This window comes from Bemisia tabaci, chromosome 4 (assembly GCF_918797505.1).
Source record: "Bemisia tabaci chromosome 4, PGI_BMITA_v3".
In the NCBI taxonomy this organism is placed as follows: domain Eukaryota; kingdom Metazoa; phylum Arthropoda; class Insecta; order Hemiptera; family Aleyrodidae; genus Bemisia; species Bemisia tabaci.
In genome coordinates this window covers 32,948,984-32,970,029 of record NC_092796.1, presented here as the reverse complement: position 1 = coordinate 32,970,029, position 21,046 = coordinate 32,948,984, and the positions used below count along the sequence as shown (strand labels likewise).

The 21,046-nt window shown below is 35.5% G+C and overlaps 1 protein-coding gene across 4 annotated transcripts in view; it reads left to right on the top strand.

Annotated features, from left to right (window-relative positions):
- The window catches only part of LOC109036203 (uncharacterized), a 72,128-nt gene that overhangs the window by 46,494 nt on the left and 4,588 nt on the right, over positions 1-21,046 (top strand). For all 4 annotated transcript variants that reach the window (XM_072299716.1, XM_072299714.1, XM_072299713.1 and 1 more), the window contains 19 exons: positions 3,050-3,154; positions 3,895-4,041; positions 4,360-4,476; positions 5,007-5,113; positions 6,027-6,222; positions 6,598-6,804; positions 7,475-7,627; positions 8,144-8,251; positions 9,063-9,230; positions 9,598-9,723; positions 11,799-12,395; positions 13,170-13,498; positions 14,448-14,761; positions 15,269-15,399; positions 15,721-15,887; positions 16,285-16,435; positions 17,309-17,461; positions 19,432-19,605; positions 20,165-20,326. In XM_072299716.1, coding sequence (XP_072155817.1) covers positions 3,050-3,154; positions 3,895-4,041; positions 4,360-4,476; positions 5,007-5,113; positions 6,027-6,222; positions 6,598-6,804; positions 7,475-7,627; positions 8,144-8,251; positions 9,063-9,230; positions 9,598-9,723; positions 11,799-12,395; positions 13,170-13,498; positions 14,448-14,761; positions 15,269-15,399; positions 15,721-15,887; positions 16,285-16,435; positions 17,309-17,461; positions 19,432-19,605; positions 20,165-20,326 — 3,612 coding nt within the window. The remainder of the gene's footprint in view (positions 1-3,049; positions 3,155-3,894; positions 4,042-4,359; positions 4,477-5,006; positions 5,114-6,026; positions 6,223-6,597; positions 6,805-7,474; positions 7,628-8,143; positions 8,252-9,062; positions 9,231-9,597; positions 9,724-11,798; positions 12,396-13,169; positions 13,499-14,447; positions 14,762-15,268; positions 15,400-15,720; positions 15,888-16,284; positions 16,436-17,308; positions 17,462-19,431; positions 19,606-20,164; positions 20,327-21,046) is intronic.

Genomic DNA, 21,046 nt, shown 5'->3' with positions numbered 1-21,046 from the left:
TTTGATTTTAACTGTGGTATCTGGTATTATGATAAATTGCACCGCTTTAGAATCTTTATCAGGAAGCTGAAATTTTTTATATTTAGCCAGCACTAATCACAGCTTTTTCCTATATCATGCAATCACCACCTTAATGGCTGTGTTTTCGAAGCAAACTTTTCCTATACTGTTCAGTTCTTCTGAATTTTAATCACTTCACAATGCACTTATCTATGGATATTGATGAACATCTGGCAAAAATATTGGGCATTCGTATGGAAATATGCAAGTCAAAAAGTAATTCAAACAGAACCAAACAACACTGACCGTTTAGAATCGCCCCACGCCATTTTCAAATGATATCAAACTGTTTAATATAACAGCGCTCGTGCAATAAGTTACCAGAAATGCTTTTCATATAGATTTTAACAATGAAAATGGGAATTGCTACGTGCAAGTTAACTTTTCTGATCGATACTATGTTTAATGATTAATGTGCACTATTGATTTTTCATTGCACTCTCGCACCCAGAGGGTTCTCACTTTTAATATCGGCAATGCAGGTAAAAATATGGTGAGTCGATCCCTAGTTCTTGGCTGACTGTTTGCACCAAATTTGCTATATTTTCCGTCTTGTTTGCTTTGATTTACATCCTGCATCAGTTTTTTAGTATGTGTATTTTAGATTCTTGAATTTGATGATAATCTCATGTGTTTTGATGACAATAAGTGCAGAAATTAATGATCTTGCAATCTGTGTTTTGCGGTGAATGTGAGGGGTGGTTGGTGATTTGAGAAAATTTACCAATAATGACTGATATTTGTTGAATTACAATGGAATAAATTTGCAATTAGAAAATTTTGATCCAAATGTGGAGGAGTTTAGGGATCATTAAGACGATAAAGCACTCGTGACTAGATAAGCTCCTTACCAAGTAAAATTTTCTTTTCGTCCAATTTTTTCAGCTTTCTATGTTGAATTTTGAATCAATCATTTTGTCACCTTTCTGACGTAAGGGCGTAACTACACTTCACAATGCACCCTGTCAACCATTTAACTCAACGCTTTCTTGGGCTCATCTTTGAGTGTAATTACGTCCTTTTGTCAGCCAAGCGACAATTTGTACTTCTAATCAGTCCATGATCATGGGTTACGATCTATGTTACCTTGTTTATTCACTAGGTGATTTTAAAATTAATTTTGAAAGGTCAGTTTAATACTACATTTACTGGCACTAAATCAATTAATTAAACAATTTTGAGCAAATACCGGACATTTTTTCAAAGTTTCAGCGTGAAAAAGTATTGTCATTGTTGTTTGATGCATGAAAGTTAAAAATATCTCTACTGTTGTTGAACTGTTGGAACATTCCCTATCAGTTGAAAAGTTGCAACTCAAAGCACTGCTAGAATCATAAACGTAGATTAAATACTCAAAAGTTAAAAATTACTGTCATCTTTGTTCACATCATCATTGAACTTAGAGAATATTCGTTACAAAATTAAAATTAGCAATTTTACTGGTAGAATCAGGGAATCTGATTGAATTTGCAAGGAAGTCGCTTATTAAAGCTTAAGAAGGTAGAGGCACCCGGCATTTGTCTTTTCTTTTTTATTCTCCAAAGGTTTGTTTTAAAGCCAACATGATTAAAAACCTGTACTCGTCGCATGCACTTGAAACAACATTCATACAAAATTGCTCTTTTTTGTATTTTTTGATACAGACAAGTTCTGAATCTGTAATTTGCTATATACACACTAAAAATAGGACAAAAAATCCTGAAAATAGCACAGATACGAACTTTTTGTATGTTTTCAGGTCAAAGGGAAAAAAGGGTTTAGATACTTGAGATCCTCCTGTGGTTATGCCTTTTTCCTCTAGTTTAATTTTTTTAAAGTAAAATCTCAAGGGGAGGGGGGGGGGGTCATTTTTGCATTCGCATCTTTCTGTTCATGTATTTTCAGTTTTCAATTACTTTTTAATTTTTGTTTGTTTGTGCGGTAATTTCTTACTTAAGTTGCAAAAGCTGAAACCGAAAATCTCCTGCAAGTTTGGTCTTGCTGTTGTAACTCAAATCATATTGAGGCGGTGAATTTTGAATTTTCCATACAGTTGTGGATCTCTTGTGCTATTTTTGTGTTTTTATAGATTGTTCTTTCTTTTTTTCGGTGTGAATTTTAAGAAGCATCCTGGGAGAACTTGTTTTACTGCTTGAATGGCGTAGAATGCCACTTTTGAAGTTCTCTTAATATGAGAAGTACTCCTGGCAAACGCATTTGTATTTAATTCATTAGTGAGCCAGAATTCAATGAAATTTGTCCAGAGCTCAAGGATTTAGCATTCTTTTGCACACTACTTTTAAAAAACTATTGGAAGGAACTGTAGACAATAATCGTGTATAGTCCTTCACCCAAGACATTGGGTGAACCATTTCATCAATTGCAATGAGGAACCTTGTACTTCAACAAGAATGAAAAATGAAGTTTTATAAAAATTACTTAATCTGTATTTCAGAATTCTTAATTCTGACTTCAGGACATCTTTTCTAGGTTCCTCTCCTTCGTTTTCAGCTTCCCTGGCTCTGCAACTTTCATACTTTTGTAGATATTTACATAACGTTCTGCAGTTTGAATCTGCAGCTTCTAACTTCATTCTTTTTTCTTCTTCTTCAGTCGCAAGTCTTCATTTTTGTAATTTGCGCTTCATTCTTAAGGATTGATAATGAAGATAGATTATGTATATGGGTGGCCAATTATTGTGGAAGACGATCACTGAAAAGTAGATGGTGTGGCTTCAGTTTTAAATTTTGCTACAGAAAATTGTTCACATATTATCCTGTATAACAACATTGTCCAATTTGATCGAAACGCTGATTCCACAATTTACTAAGCTGTTTTCAAACCTTGTGTACAAAATATTCGAAGATAGCCGTCAAAAAAAAGTAGGGAGTGAAATTGGAACACTAAGTGAAAGAAAAAGAAAGGAAAAGATGTGAAGGTAGGTGGTTACTTTGGAACAGTAAGATGTGTATTTTCATTATCTTGAATGAATTTTTCATCGTGTTAACAGATGGAGGCAGTGCAGCAACAACTTAGAGATTCTAATCATGAACTTGCAGAAGTGCGGGCACAGCAAAGGAGGTGTGAAGAGGAGCTCAAAGCAGCACTAGAAAAAGTAAGATGAATCATTTCAATGTTTTGTTGAATTTCCTGGCAGTTTCAGTTACACTATCATTACACTATGCATATTTTTTTTATGTTAGTGTTGGAATGGAATCAGTCTGAGTAGACACCTTCAAAGTTCATTCCCTAGAAAACTGTGACGCAGGTAAGTTTCGATGGTGAAACTGCAAAAATCTCAGCTACTGTGTTCCGAAATCTCCGCTTTTATTTCGTTTTTTAAAAGGAGACGAAATGGCTTGAATCTTACTGAATATTTTTCACATAGTGAAGAAAAATCACCGCAGCTTTCCATGTAATAAATAAAGTATGATGGGAGATTTGCATGGCCGCTAACCCGGAGATGCATTTTCGCAGTTTTACCTTTGATGTGCTTGCCAAAGGAATCATTCGTTTCATAAACGACTTAAATGTATCTTCTAAAAGACCGTTTCCCTCCCTCACTTTTAAGGATAAGAAATTTAGATTTTTAACTTTCCCGATACAGCGTCTTGAGAATGTACAGAATTAAAGCGGAAATAATGGTTCTAAAGTCGTTTTAATGTACTTTAGGAGAGAATTTTATTAAGATTGCCAACGAATAACTGAAAAATGAAATGTCGAATTGACTCTTACTTGAAAGGTAACTGTTAAACGTCTATCCTTTAACAAAAACGAAATCTTCTAACAGAAGCATCTGGAGAAAATGTGATATGAGGATTTGTAAAATAACTTGGATTTCTCTTTGTCCAACAGGTTTGGACGCTCCGCGATGTTGTAAGTGATCTGGAGAAGCAGCTAGCCATTAAAAGCGAACATGAGGTAGAATTGGAGAAGCAACTAAATGAGCTGCTCCTCTCAAACCGTTTGCAGACAGAGGATAGAGCTTGCCTATTGCAGAAGGTAATTTTCAAACTCACTGTGTTTTTCTCAAAGTTTCTCCTGTGTGCTCATGAATTTCTGCTGTCAAAGCAAGATATTCAGTAAAAGAAAGTTAGCAGTACAGAGAGCTGATAAATTGATAGACTAAGCAATTGACAAAGAGAACAAAGGGAACATAAGGAGATTCAGTCGGTGGAAACGGGTAGTTCTTATAGACCAAGGGAGATGATAATGGACTCACTACAGGGTCTCCGTAAAAAAACTGCTGTACCATTCAACAATCCCATTTAAATCTGTGTATCTCTTTTTAATAATTTTCGTCTGATTGTTTTTCTGCAGATAAAAACGTTGCAAGATGGCATCGAAGAAAGTGTGCTTGTTGATAAAATCAAAAGCTTACAAGATCAGCTACATAAGCATGGAAGTTCGGACATTATTCGACATATAAGAGCCCAAGTAAGTCAGACATTTTCTGCATTACTTCGGATAATCACATTTTACCAACCATTCAAAATTTGCAGAAATGAGTGTTGAACCTTTTGTCACCAAAAAATGCCTAGGTTCACTAATTCACCTTTAAATGGAAAATTTTTGGACTGGGTTACAACAAATGTTGTAGTCTCAACTCATGAGCCCCTAAATGCTTCCAATTTCAAAACCAGTTTGTAAATATTGTCCTCTGAACTAAACTAAATAATTATTTTCATATGCCAATTAATTGCTACAAAATGAAACAGGGAACTTGGTAATAATATTTTAACTCTCAGCAAAGTTCAAGGGCACTTTTTTGTGTTAAAGAACATAAATTCTTATGCGATTCATTGCTTGTAATTTAATAATTAAAATAATGCTAGGAAGTTGGAAAAACAAGCTTTGTAACAGGATAACTGGATTCTTTTCAAACTGTACTTGTTTTGTAGGGGGGAAAAATAATCTCTCATCTTATTATACCAAACTATTTTATGATATTTTTCCTTGTTTTTTAGATCATTGATGTTGAACGTCTAATGGTTAAACAGACAAAAGAACTAGAAAACATTCATGAAACCACTAACAGTTGCCTCAGCTCACCGTCAGAAGAAATCTCCATCAGGTTTGTCCCTTAAATATGTTGATTTTTATTTCAATTTTAGTCCTTGCAGTACAAAAGTCATCAAATAAATATAACAATTTATATTTCACCATCCGACACACTCTCTTGTTTCACGATTTCTAAAAATGGTGAGGAAAAATTTTTAGCCCTCATCAACTGATGATTACGGAAAGAATTCTATTGCTAATCAACCTCCATCGTATCAGCGTCAATTTTTTTTTCAAGGTGTAAATTTTCAGTTTACCAAATGATCGGTTCAGGATTGGGTTTCAAGCATCCGCTCATAGTTCTAACAGTTTCTTCCTGTCTCATTTCTGGCAAGGAAGACAAACAAAAAGCCAAAAATGACTTTTTTTTAACTGCAATACCTTTGATATGGTAATAATTTTAAAAGCAAGCTGGCTAACTCCACGCAGAATGAATGCTTAAGCCATTTAAATGTTGCTGTTAGGCTAAACTTGGCCATGCAGTGCTAATTACATGTATAAAAATTTGCTACACCTCTAGAAAAAACGATGTGAATCAAAAGTTACCACTTATCCCCGCAAGAATTTTCCTCTGCTGCTAGTCCTGTGCAAGCAGACTGCTTATTGAAACTGTTAGACTAAACAAAAATCAAGGGAAAGTGGACCGATCCTATTGGATGCAACAGGTGGTTGTTGTATACTGAGGGGTTAAATGATTGACTAACTTTAAGGTCCCTCATGGGTTACCATCCGTTAGTCCACTGCTTACCTTCTTTGTCCATCGTAACAGTCTGCTTTCACCAATATGATCTTTCCATTTTCTTTTTGCCTTCTTTGTCTATCAATTTTAATAATCAGCCCACTGTGTCAATTTCTTTTGAATTTTTTGTGATGCTCTATGCCTCAACTCATTCAATGTAATAACGCCCCTTCAAATTGAATTTCAGAGAGCAGTTGGAGAGAATGAATTGCGTTTCTCCAAATAGAAATGACGCCTTACATCCACAATGTCTATCCCCTGTCAGCCTGCCGGTGGACGAGACAACGCGTCTCTTATCTGTGGTTCATCGTCACTGTCGCGCTGAAGAAGTCGCCATTAAAAGGTGGAGAGACACCGAGATGTTCCTCAAAACACAAATAGAGGTAACATGAACTCTGCTTTAGATCAAAGGTGTTTCTTGAGCTAGGTAGTTAGTTGAATTTCCGGACAGTTTCAAACTGATGATAAGTAAAATTGTCTTGCCTGTTTTTTTGAAAAATCAAAGGTATGCAAGGGTTTATGTGCCAACAACCTAACCAAACTCAAGAAGTCCCCTAAAATTTTACCCTGCATTTTGGACTTTGGTTTGAATTTCTGATGATTCCAACCATTTCATATCAATTTTTCAACTGTTCTTTTGCAAAGTAGAATTTGTTTTAGATTTTTGTTCATTTATTTTCAGTTTTTTTAAAAAAGAAAGTTTAAAGGCAGCGATTTTTAAAGAGGGCTCTCTGTCCCTAATTATTTTGATTTTTCAGGAGTTAAGGTTGGAAAGAGATGTACTCCAACAGAAACTAGACAAGCAAAATGAACAGATCGCATCAGCACAGCATAAATTGGAACAGTATCGATTGAAATTAGCAGAGAAGAAATCAGCAGAGGACGCAGAAATGTTAGAGAAGATAGCAGAATTTGAAAGTGAGACAAACAGAACCATCCAGAAATTGAACGACAAAGACAAACAGGTAATCCAAAATCCACAGTTTTATAACACAATGAAATTTTATGAATGGAAACTCAGCAAATATACAAAAGGAGGGAAAGGTTAGGTAAGGTTTTATTCGATTTTTCACTTGGACTAAACTTTTCACCAAAAAAAAAAAGAAACTAATGACTCATTTTAGAAAATCAATCCTAGAAATAGAGGACTATGCAAAAAATTAAATCTCGAGATGAATGAACAGGTTCTGAAATGTTAAGGATATTAATATCGAAAAATAAAAAGGGGGAAAAAACCCTGTTTAAGTTTGATGACTGCTGCACAGTTTCAGTTGATTCATTTTTCATCTTTATGTCGCAATTTTGCGAATTAATGTCATCAAACCATCAATTACTTAGGCATGCAATAGACCTAATTGTATGAGTTCTTATAATACTACCACTTTTCGGTTTTAAATATAGTTGAGAGTATTGTCGATAAGCCCAATCTTGGAAAGCAGGATGATTTGTGACAGAGCAAGGCTCTTAGAAACTTGCTGCAGAGATCAAAATCAACCCTATTGCCTTCACTAATTGCCTTTCATTGCTTGCTCAACTTACCATAAAATGAAAATTTCAAAATTAAGCATTTTAACGGTAAAAATTTAATCGCACGATTTCTCAAGTTACAATCCTTGTCATTCTGAAATGTTGCAGCTAGCCGAAATGTCAGAGACTTTAAAGAAAACGTCGCAAATGATGGAGAGGTACAAGAGCGAATTGCAGCTGCGATCGCAAAATCAGTGGGGTGCAGAAGAAAAGCGCAATGCTGAAATTGAAATGCTGACCAATGAAGTGGCTCGACTAACGGTAATGGGTTTGCAACCACTCTGATGTATATCCTATATGAGGCGAGGATTTTTCTCAAAAACCCCATCTATTGGTCCAGTTATTTTTTTAATTTTTTTCAATCGAATTTCAATATGAAGACTTAACTTCTATAATTTTCTCGGCAGATTTGAATAAAAAAATAGGTACAGGAAACACATGAACTGTATACAGCAATAATTTTGATTATTATGAGACAAATTAGTAAAAATATTCAAAATGATGAATCAATACAGCCCCTCCCTGCTCAATTCAAAGCTGATTCTAACTTTATTGCCTGTATTATTCATTCACATTGCTTCTTTTGTCTCGTTGGTGACCTTGCAGCGGTCAAGCAAAATCCGCACAGAAAAGAGAAACAAACTCTATAATGAGACATCCCTTGCAAGGTTGACTGAATTCATATTTTATTGGAGTGAAAAGACCGTTCGACTGTGTCCAATAGATTTCATGCAGCACTCAACCTTCGTCATAATTTTTCATTCCTTCATTTTGCAGGCTATTATCAAACAAAACGATGAAAATAGTCACTTGATGGATATGATGGTGGAAGATAAAAATGCTGATATTGACAGTCTGCAAAAGGAGGTAGCGAACCTGAAACAGGTAAATGTCCAAGTCCAATCTTGTCATCTTACCCGTTGTTAAAATTTAAGCCTTAACTCCACAGGAATACAAGATTGTAAATTCACTCAAAATATCTATTTTTGAGAAGGTAAACAGTTATTTCTCTCAAAAATTGTTGAGTTGCTTTGTGAACTGAAGAGTTAAACTAATTATTTTTGGTTGAAAATGTGTGTTTTAAGTCGGACACATTTTTACTAACGGATTTTTACAGCTTTAAAATCTACAATGCTGCAAATTCCATTTAGAATTGAGTCAGTCACTGGCCTAAAGACTTGAGCCCCAGAAATGGGAATACTAAAGAAACAGTAGAAACTGTATTTATTGACCCATTTTATGCCTTAAAATAAGTTATAATGTGATTAATCAAAGAATCACTCAATATTTTAGTGCTGTGAGATTCAAAACGGGTCAATTAATACGGTTATTGCTATTTTTCTGTCATTGCCATTTTTGGTTTTTAGATCTTTTTGAGAATGACCGATTTAATTAACTTTCGAAGTAGACATTTTGTATGCACTATTTCCCATAAAGGCATTGTTTAATTTCCTTTTTTTTGGTATTTGCACCATACAGATAATGAACCTTATCATGTAACATTATATAACGCATAACGTCTCTCATTCAGGAACTCTTTCTCTGAAATATGGTTTTGCTTTTGGTACGGTACATATCTGAAGTCTAAGTGTTTAAAGAACCCGCCAAACCAATTTTTTTTTAAATACAAGTAGTAGAAACTTAGTCAGAGTAACATTTTTGTTTCTTATCACATGTTCATTATTTTTCCCCACAGCAAATAGGGACAAACGAGCAAACCAACGTAACGCAGCAAACTAGTCATCGCATACCACATAGTTTCACGTTCACTGTTTCTCAATCCACTCCTAATCAAGAAAAACTCCGTGACGCTCTCCAAGAGTTGGAAAAGTCTAACATCTGTCCAGAAATTAACTTGGAAGAGGTAACCCTGCACTTTTTTTTTGCATATCAATGTCTCTTAAAGCATTTTTCGAAGGAAAAATAATAGTTTTGTGACAAAATCAAATTGTTTTGTGAAAAACACTTCCAAAGTAAGATTTTTTACCTGGTATTTCGTAAATTTTTCTCGGAAGAGTTTCACACTCCCTCTTCTGTTTACATTAGTTCTTTTTATGTATTTTCACTCATACATATTCAGAATATTTATTTAAGTCATTTAAAGAGTAATTTCTTTAATTTCGGTATTTCAAAATGAGGAACCTCATTCTCTGTGAGAACATCAAATGCTGTTTCTACGTATTTCAAAATCTCATTTTCTAAATTTCTTTTTGGTTTTGTGATTTTTGCAGGGAACAAAAGGTCAAGACACCAATCCACCAGTCGACCCTTCAATAACGCAGCCCTCTTTGTTATCACCAGAGCTTGCACCTTTAAAACAGCCATGGGCCTCGGATGTTGAAAAAGAGAGGAGAATCGTAAGTCCTAATTTCAATTTATTCATTAGTTTTTTTCAAGTCTTTTTGAATCCATAATTTGTGCTGCTGGTATGAAACATGACATTTCCTCTCTAAGTCAAAGTAAACAGAAGCTAATATTAGTAATAAAATGGTATTTCAGTATTACGGTATAAAACGATTTTACTTGAAAAAGAACTGGGGTTTCTTTACTCGTCCGTTTTACCAATTTTATATATTTTTTAAAGTCAAAATTCAACAGTTCCGTCAGGGTAAGCAACAAAAAGACAGAACATGGTCTGGAGGAAACTCTGGGTTCTTCCTCAGTCTCTGTGCAGATAGGCTTATTTTGCTCAATACTGTTCAAGTGAAAAATTCACTTTGCTACAAGAGTCTATCTGCTGGAGAGTCAAACGTGCTTAATTTGGTCCAAATGAAGTTGTGAATGGTTTTCGTGAGTGCTTTTTGTTTCATCTCTTGCATTATTTTCGGCTCCTTTTCCGATTTTGATTGTACTCGTCCACTCATGTTCTGAGCCATTGTAGTGATGTCTTGTTCAAAACCTTCAATCCAGTGTGGATAGATCTCTCTACTTTAAAATAGGTCCACTTATACAGGTGATTTGGCAACTGGAAAAATTATGCACACACCTGTTTGAGTTAGGAATGCACAAACAGATAATTTTGAGGTGAGGAAGATTATCTTGATCATTGTTCTGTGCTTATCTCATGCAGAAGACAAGAATCTTGCTGCTCACCCACAGAAAAGAGGATCTCACTGATAAGACCAAGCAAACACTTGGTCATGAATTCTTCATCATTTTCAACATGTTATCATTGGATATTAGTCGAGCGTCTCTGAATGTTTTTGACTATGTTTATGTTTGCTTAAACATAATTTTGATTTTATTAATTTTTAAGCGCAACACAAAGGTATCTTTTAATTTCTGTATATTTTGTGAAGTGCAACATTTTCAGTGAATGTTAAAAACTTGATTTTTTCCCTAAAGTAATGGAATTTCTATCAAAACTGGAGGTAAAGAAATCGTTTTCTCAGAAATCTCTGCGTCTATTGCCAAAATGTTCCAATTTAGATTTGAATTTTACCTTTTTTCAGCCTGGTTACTACCTCAGTGAATCATTATTCTGTACTTTATGAATTTCATATTTTCAGTAGATGTTACTGATAAAAGGACCAAAAAATGAAAGAATTTAGCAGCTGCACCTCTGTTTGTATATAAGAGAAAATTTATCTATAAACGATACAAAAGCAAAGTTGCATAAATGAATAAAGTTCTGATGGTTATGCCGTTGTTTGAAGTTTGATGGAGCTACTTTTTTTTCCTTTCGGTTGACGTGACTGTCCACTTTTTATCTGACATTTTGGCATGAGATAATTTAACCTCCTCTATTCACAGTTGATATTTTTTCGTTTCATATCACTTTTGAAATTGTCTGAAGTTGAAACTTTTCTTTGGGGGGGGGGGGGGGGGGGGGGAGACTTCAAATAACTTTAGTTTGAAGGGAATATGGGATATTGTCTATAGGAGCCTCTTGTTTTTAAAATGTATATTTTAGGAATGTGCATTTTAGTCTGACAAAGCCCATGATACCAGAATAAAAATCTGTTTGTTTTGTAAATGTTTCATCTTTCAAGCTGTCACATCAGTCAGTCAGTCATGCTAGCCTTGGTGGTTTCATTCTCACTCATTATTTCTTAACAGCTTTACGTTTGTCATTGAATTCTCCCTCATACTTATCGTTAGAATATTTCTCTAAGTTTTTTCAACACAACCACGGTGAAACTGCCAAAACATGTCTCTTGTTTGCTGTATTTTAAAATCTCCGCCTCCTTTTTACTGTATCGAAGCAAAAAATTCAACTTGACTGCTTGAAATTTTCACTTAATACTCATGATGTAGAGAAGACAAATCAGGGAAATTTTCAAGTAATGATGATGAGTATTTTTCCATTTAAAATTAGTTATACCAGGAAATCTTCAGTTTCGCACACCAAGACGCGTGTCTTAGCAGTTTCACCATTAACAAGTGATATTGAGTGTCTTATACTCATTAAAAGTATCCCATTTTGTTTCAGACTCACTTAAACAGCTCCTTAATGGAAATGAAATCGAAACTTGATGAGAAAAATACAAAGATTCAAAACCTTGAGTCTCAGTTGTCGCACATCTTGAGCTTGCAGAGTGATCTACATGTAATAAAAAATGAAAACAAACTACTGTTTGAAGAGAAAGAGCAAACGGAGCGGGACCTTACCGTCCTTCTAGACTCGGAATCTCGTCTCAAAGCGGAGCTCAGCAAAAAAATGGAAGAAATCCTTAGCTTGAAAGATTTGATCTCTGACAAAGAGGAAGCCTCCATCAAGCTCTCAAGTGATGTTCAAGGTTTGAAGCTAGTCGTGGAGAAACTGAAGAAGTCCAACGATGACGCCAAACTACTTTGCAAGGAATTGGAGGATGAGAAAAATGCTGTTTGCACGCAGTTGAGTCAACTTCAAGATGAAAACAGGAACTTAAAGTGCGAGGTTTCGCAAATTGGAGCCGCAGCACAAAGAGTCCAGGAACTAGAGAAAGAGATTTCCAGTTTCATCGAAATGAAAGAAACGTGCGAAAGTTTGCAGCGTGAAAATGAGAACCTCATAAAGAGTATGAGTGAAATAGTGCAGGATAATAAGGTATTTTTTTTTTTCATTTATGGTGTGGTTTGGACAAAATGGGGAATGTCAGTCGGGGTTTTCAAAAAATTTTACCATGCTGTTTGAATTCTAAATTAATTAACAAAAAAAAAAAAAAACCCCTTTATCGAGAGTTCATTTTTAAAAATATCACTGAAACACGGTGCATGATGGATCCTCCGTTTCAATATTATTTCTTTAAGTAAATTGGTTCCAATCACCTTGATATCAATCACCGAAGTATGATACCACGTATTTCCGTTTGCAACAATGCAGACTTGTTCAAACTTTATTTTTTGCTTGGATAACTAGTCAACTTGATTTCTCGAAAAGTTCCTCAATTTTTCTTCTCTGTTAGCAGAACATTCTGTTTGAATTCAAAATAATTAAGTTTGCTCGTTCCTCTTAAAAAAGAAAAAAAAAAATAGAAACGGACATTTAGAAATATTGTAATGGAGACAAATGGTTTTGCTCTTTAGCCATCAATATCCCTAAGGATGCAACGGAGTAAATAGCGCCATTTTTGTTCATCCCTATTTGATGAATTGAAGATGGAATAGTCCGTGAAATGTTCCAATGTAATGGATGATGTTGTCTAGAAATATCTCTGTTAATATTAGAAGAAGAAAATGCATGTTCGACAGATCTTACCATTTTTTAATCTATGAAATTCAACTAGCAAAACACAATTCTAGGACGTGCCAAACCAATCTTTCATTGAAACGAAATCAGTAATTTTTATCACGTTTTAAAGTGACCTTTCACCTCTTCTAGGTTCTCAAAGATGACCTCAGTTCGGTGAAGAAAGCACTGGAGGATAGTGAAATAGTAGCCCAGTCACTACGGAAGCAACTGGGCGTTACCGCAGCAGAAAATAAGGAGCTGAAGCAATATAACGTTAGATCGCAAAAAGAACTGGAGTCAATCAAGCAACTGAATGGCAATTTAGAGTCACTAGTGCAGTCCACCAAGGCTGAGTGTGAAAATCTTCGCAGTCAAGTAGATGCATTAGAGAGGACTAACGAGGAGCTGAAGGCGCAGTTTGAACATGCACAAAGTAGGCTCAGAGCGGGAAGTTGTGAATGGAATAACCCTATCAAGAGGTCAGTTGCCATTGTGCATTTTGAATAGATCATTTTGTTGCCGGAAGGGTAGAAATCTATAGATAAAGTTACAGGACACTTCTAATGAAGTCGTCCATGTGAAAAAATCACTGACATTTTTGGTATTATATTCCTCCTTGTTTTTTAGGTAAGAATTAAATTTTCCAAATGCTTTTGAATCATTGAAATTAACTCACTTAATCCTGTAAAAAATTCATAAAGCTATATCCATAATCAAAACGGTTAACTTATTACTAAACACGAGAGCATAGAAGAGGTTAAGCTATATCCATAATCAAAACGGTTAACTTATTACTGAACACAAGAGCGTAGAAGAGGTTAAAATATTGACTGCCAATGTATTTTTCGGAAAATATCTTGCAGGTAGTGTCTCATAGGCTTGATGCCTGGGATGACCGAAGGCCTTGCATAAATTATTTTTCCCAGTTTTCTTGGCTGATATTTTCGAGAATTTTAGTTAATCAGCAGTAGAACAGGAACGATGAAGCATTAAAACCTCTCTTACAACAGGTAAAAAGCAAATGGGCAACCCAGTGCAGCCGTCAATCAACAAGTTATGGAAATTCATTATTTAATAAAAAAAATCGATACAGTAGTTATTTTTTAGATCAAGATAAAGAGAAACGCATAACGTTATTTTCCGTGCAGCCGTCAATCAACAAGTTCTGGAAATTCATCATTTAAATAAAACAAATTGATACAGCAGTTATTTTTTAGAGCAAGAGAAATGCTAACGTTTTTTTTCTTCGTGCTCTTACTTAGACTAGGCAGGCAGAATACAGATGAATGCAGGCTTAGAGGCACAGAACAATCAGTTGGTTTCTTTATCCTGAATAATTGAAGAAGTCTTGATCTGTAAATATGTTGCGCCGTTTTGAAAATATCTCTACAAAGGGTGTTGTTCCAACTATGATCCGTTCTTTTTCAGCCTGTATGTACCATTTGATGAAACGGGCAAAGGAGTGTTCGAATCCCTGCAGTTGGTGCAAGCTGAGTTGGCAGAGGAAAGGAATCGGTTAGCATCTGTGAAAGAGAAGTATGACTCGCTGAAAGTTAGCTATCAGAAAGCGCTGGAAAGCAAGAAGATGAGTGAGAAAAAACTGCAAGACTTGAAAGGAAGTCTGAATTTGGCCAGAGAAAAGGAAAATGATATCAATCATTCAAATTTGGCATTGGACTTGAACGGCTATCAACCACGCTCGCTCATGGAGATGGAGGGATTGACTTCTCACAGAGGCACGGGTAAATATTCTCATCCATTTAGATTGGAAAAAAATATGTAGAAAAACGTAGGTCTCCAAAGTGTATTAAAACTAAAATAAATTCTCTCCTATGGGCGCTAGGTGTTAGCTACTGTGTCATCTAAAAGCAAAACGAATCTGAGAAGATTTTAACATCAAGATTTTCTCTGATTATTTTTAGCTAATCTCAATCGTCCCTCATGGTCATTCTTATGCCACCATGTTGTAATTAAGAGACAGAAGTCAGTATTTTTTGGTATGCATTAACCATGTTACTTTCTTGATCCAGTTAAATGAAAGAAAAAAATAAAACTTATCACCTCCCTCCCCCCCCCCCTTTTAAACTCGTTTTTATTTTTGTATGGTGCGGAAACTCCAATTCCTCTCTCCTGCAACTACTTCTTAAATGCTCTTTAAAACTATCATAATAAGTGCTTTTTTTACTTCAATGCCTTTTCAGTTTTTTTGCTCTACCATTGTTGTTAAAAAAATTTAAATCTAATTGCAGGCTCAGTAGAAGATCTGACACGCTGTGTTCAAGAAGAGTTGAATAGGTCGAAGCAGTTGGATGATACATTGATCACTAGCCTTACGCCAACCAAACACTGCGCACCACAAGCATCATCAGAATCCCATGCTGTAAGTGTCACCATTTTCATTCCCATCGCTTCTAAATTTTTAATCTTCAAATCTGATGTTTTGACTTGACTGAACAAAAATTGTCTCACTGAAACTTTTGCCTTTGTGGAATAAGATTCGTTTTTCTGTTCACGCTTACATCTGTCGAAGAGAAAAATTTATGTTTTTGTATTGCACACAATATGTGAGTGCCTCTTGTTGGTATTCTATCGTTAAAATTATAGAATCCAATTTTTCCTTTGCCTGGTTTAGATAATTTATCTTAAATTATTTTATCTTGATTCTTGATAAACAAAATTTAATGTTTTTATTTTGTATCAGATGCTGATGGAGTCGGTACTGAATTATCAGGTCCAGATTCAAAATCTGGAAACGCTCCTGAATGAGGAACGGAAGAAGGTTAAAGATCTGCAACTGAAGCTGGATATTGTGGAGCAGGTATCGACGAATATAACAACGTATCAGGATGATCGATTAGTCAATATGACGTAAGTATGCTCACTTAGGAATTTTGAAAGGTTGAAGGTATGAAAGAGATTTTTTTATTTTTTTTTTTTTCTTCCTAATGTCCAAATATCAAGTTTTGTATTAAATTATGGAAGTATCATCCATCAAAAAATATTTGCAAACTTTTGACTGTCCATACTGCGATTCATGTAGCCATCCAAAATTGAGCTGTGTCCCATTGCATGTAGGAGTGTTTATGAATTTTTGGCCCAAAAAATGTCTAATTAAACCCAAGATATGACTCTTGAATGAGAGTGAATGTTCTTGTTAAAAACTCAAATTCAGATTTTCAGGGAATTATTCTGATAAATTTTCTATTTTGCTGTCAAGATTTAGCTTCAAGTGTTGTTACTATCCAGTTGTGCTTATTTTTTTCAGCGTTGAATTGTCTACATTTAAAGAAAAAGTTCCGTTCTTAGAACTAGAGTTGCTTGAGAGTCAAACGCAAGTCAAGCAGTTGCAAACCGATTTGTTGGCAAGGAAGAGGATATGTTTTCAACTACAGCAAGAGACAGCGCTTTTGGTAGAGGTAAGATTTTATGTCTCGCTTTGAAAACTGCCCAACTCAGAAAAAATTAAAATCCCGTTTCATTGCAGCAAAGTTGTTTTTAGAGTTATTTGTATCTTTCATTTTTTTTTTCTAAAATTTTTATTAATTTTGCATTGAAAAATTAGCATGAATTTTTGTTTGTTTCGAAAAATGCCCAAATCCAATGCTCAAAATCGTCCATACTGCACAATTGAAGGACCAGTAAGCTTCAATATTTTAGCTGCAACACTCTTTTCAGGAACTAAATAACATGTGTTGAAAAAATTTTCCATTCACCAAAACTTTTCAGCTAAATTCAGTTTTTTCCTTTTTCTGGATTTTTTTTTTTTTTTTTTACGTGTCGAGCATCTCTCAAAACAAGCCTCTCAATCATATTTGCTATCAGTATTCTATATTTTATTCACACAAACTCTTTCTAGATAGTAATTAAACAACAAACTTTTTGATTTTGTGACCCAATTATTGTTCGTGTATGCTTATACCCAGAATTGGTGTTCGGGTCCGGTGTTCGGTGTTTAGGTGTTAGTACCAGAATCGGTTCTTAATTTGGGAAGAAAATCATAAAAACGGAAAATTCAGATTAATTTAAGCTAATGAAGCTGTAAAAAGAGTCTTGGTAGCGTAAATTTTGACTTAACCACCCCCCCCCCCTCAACCCAAAATTTGGTGCTAAGTTTTTCCAATGAAAATTAGGAAACGGCCTTATGTCCTCAAAACTTATGAAAGTCATAAAGTCAGTAGCCAATTTTTTTTTTTCAGTTATTCTGAATTTAAGCCAGAGTTTAATTCGCGTCAGAACAGTAAGAGTCATGATTATTTTAGCATATCACAGCCATTTTTATTACTTTTCAGAGTCATCAGAAGGAGCTGAATAAAATTCTAGACGCCAAAGTTCATTTTGAGCTTTTATATCAGAAAGAGAAAGCAAAGTGCGAGGAGCTACAAGCTCAAATCAAGTCTTCAAAACCAGTACAACAAGAATCGATGAATGAACAACATCTGAAGGTAATATTTATGTTATGTTCTATTATATTTTTATACATTTTTATCTCAATCGATTTTCTTCTTCTTTGTGGAGCCAGCTCTCTTCTCAGATCGGAAATTCCGAGCTGGGAATAATTAAAGCAAAGTTTCCATAATCAAAGATTTCTAGTAATTTTTTTACCGACAGGACTCATGAACTGTGATAGTCTGTCTGAAAGTTGTTGTAAAGCCTGGACGTTATGTTTTTGAGGCCAAGTAAAACTGCCAGAACATGTATTTATTGCGTGGTTTCAAAATCTCTGCTCTCATTTTATTTTACTCATCTCACATCTCCCTCAATTAACTGTAAGGAGTGTAAGATCTCTGATTTTCGAGAAAAATAGTCACAAAAATAGTAGAAAAAATTACAAATTTTTTTGAATATGTATCTCTCAGCTAAAAGTTAAAATGTCGCCAGTAATCTTGAGATTGTAATGAACTCACGACCATAAGCAAAAAAGCAATTTAAGTAAGGCACAAATTGCATATCTGACCATTTCGCAGTTTCCCTTACTCTCAAGTCAAGGAAAAACGCCTTATGAACCTTCGGATGTTACCAACTTTAATTTGACAAATCAGGAATATCCAGGAGCGTTTGTATATATTTCTCTTCCAATTTTTCATAGAATTTTATTTTTGTTTGATTTTATTTATTATTTCATTATTTATATTATTTTATTAGTGTATTTTCCGAAGGAAATACACTATTGCGTTCTCCCCTGATGTCAGACCTGAACCAAAGACCATGTAATGAGCATCGATCATGGGTCGTAGATTACGAATATGCATGCCGTTTGAATTCATGTTTGTTATATATATATATATGTGTGTGTGTGGGTGTGTGTGTGTGTGTGTGTTTATTTGTGTATGTATTTCCGACTCATCGTGGTTTTTCCGATTTTTACTTGGTTATATTTCCCTCATTTTAAAAAATTTCCGAGTGAAATTTTTTGCGATGTAAAGAAGAGGAACAGGACTACCATTCTGCGAAAAAAAAACGGAGATCGAAGTATTACATTTCGAATGGTGGGGGTGAGAAGTGGGGGGAGGTTCAATTTTGTGGGCGCGATAACTCGCGCAAATTAAAAGCTTTCCCCCCGAAATTTTTACAGAAGGAAGATCTTACTTAGTTCTAAGCTGGTATTGAATTTGAGCGAAATCGGTCGAGCCGTTTAAAAACGGCGAGCTTGCGGGGGGTATGTGCGGCAAAAGAAGGGAAGCCGCACAGTGGGTCACGACCTGAAATTGGTGGACAAGATGGCAATGTTGTCGCACAGTGGGTCATGAACTGAAAAGTGGTGGATAAGACGGCAATGTTGTCGCACAATGGGTCACGAACTGATGAACTGACGGCTATATTGCCGCACAGTGGGTTACAGACTGTTAATTGGTGGACAAGACGGCAATGTTGTCGCACAGTGGGTTATGGAGATTCATCCATCGTCATTCGAGCTTGCCACAGCGTTTGTTGACATTTTTTCATATCAGACATTACATGAGGATTGTTGTTGCAATCCGGCGACATGAAGTCCTTATTCGAATAATCAATGCCTCCAACAGTGTAAACGTAAATTTAACCTCCAAAGATCGATAGCTCCCCGCCCCCGCCCCTCCCTTCGGAAAATACACTCTTCCCGCGGTGGACGCGCGGGCCACTTAAAAGACAGAACAACTGAGGCCGGACACTCAAAGTAAAAGACGCGCGCGTCCTGGAGGGGCTTGGGGGGGCAAAGCCCCCTCAAAAACCGGCGCGGAGCGCCGGTTTTTTCTATTTTTGTCTGAAAATTTCATGAAAAAATATTCATAACTTTCCTAAAAAATAAATATTTTCCTAGTGGGGATTTGGCAAAAATCAAATGCACACACAGCGTTTTTCCTCAGAACGGCAGCATGATTGTGAGTTCTCTTCATTTTATGTAACCCAAAAGCTAATTCAGGAAACTCTTTTGCAGGAAAAACTGAACGAAGAACAAGAGAGATGTATCAAGCTGGAAGTGGAGCTGGACCAGCATAAACGGTACCTAACAGTTCTGAAAAGCATCAAAGATAAGGAGGCATCAAAATCAAATACATTGGAAAAAGATTTGGATACTCTAAACAGCGTAAAACAAGCCTTGGAGCGGCAGGTATGCACATTTACGAATCTTGCAAGATTCAGTCCCAATCCTCAGACGAGTGATTTAAAATTCTTGTCCTTTAGCTTCAACGGTACTTTCCCTACACCTCTGAACATCTAATTTGCTGTGAAGTAGCTTTCCAAGTGCAGTAAATATCAAAAACTTGGCAGCCATAAGTTTTTAAAGCCTTCAAATTCCTTCTTCCATTCTGTTCAAAAGTAAGAGCAAGTTCTCCTTTCCCAGTTTCTTCATCATTATAGTTGTGTAATCTTAGCGAGAACCAATCGGACGGTAAAAAATAAGTGAAAGGTGCCGAAAAATTCTGCGACATTGCAATGCAGTTGAACTGTATTGGCTGATTTACGACCGTTTTTTAGTACTAAGTAATGCTTTGCTTTCATCGTTGTCTATATCTGTGAGTAATGTCAACATTTTCTTCGCTTACATGATGAAGATTTCATCAAAAAGGCACTGACATTTGCTTAAATATTGATCCTGAATGATAAACTTTGCCTCCTTAGTCAAAAATTTAACATACTTTCAAATAAAATTAATGTCTTCTGATTAGGTTGTGGAGCTTGACTGCCTGAACAGAACTGAAAGGGAAAAGAATCGAAGTCTAGAAGCTAAAATCAAAGCTGTCGAAGACGCAGATATCAGGCGACAAAAGCGAAGACTTCAAGTCGAACAAACTCATAAATTAGCTCTCCAGCGAGCATCGAATGTTCAGGTTTGTGATCACAGCATCTTCTATCTCTCATTGTGCTCTCTTGTAGTGTCGCCAATCATTTTCTGGAGTAAGATTAGCAATTGAAATTTTTGAGTCTAATCAAATTGAAATGAAGAATCCACCAATCTGTCCAAACAGGTAGAGACCTTGCAGGCCTTAGAATCCAATCCAAAATAAAATGTACTCAATATTGGATCTCTAGGGTTGATCTTTTTGCGCTGGACACTTTCTTTTGGTCTAATAATTTATATTACTTTCAACAAGTTCGTGATAGGAATGAAGTGTCTACATGTCTATTTAAGCTTTTTACAATAAAACACTCTGCTAGTTAAGAGTAATGATGGTTTTCTAACTTCATCCAGTCTGTTTTAAACAAAATGGATTCCCAGGGAGTAGATCTGTGAGATGGGACCTTATTGTCAAAGAGAGCCAAATTAGCAAAACATTTCGAAATTGGCGATTTCAAGCCCTAAACGGGGAACCATTATACCATACATCGATACCATCATACAGACAGTTCAGCTTCTATATCTGTGTTTATTCCTCTATTTTTGGGTGTACATAATCTAGATTTTGATCAAATTCTTTTCAGGCAAAGTTTAAGTCGGATTTTTAAACAACTCGGTGTCAGTTTCAGATTGCAACTAGATCTATTCACTTATAAGAGCTTTTCGGAGGAGCTGATACCAATATTATCCTTGCCAAGATGGTGAAATTTTT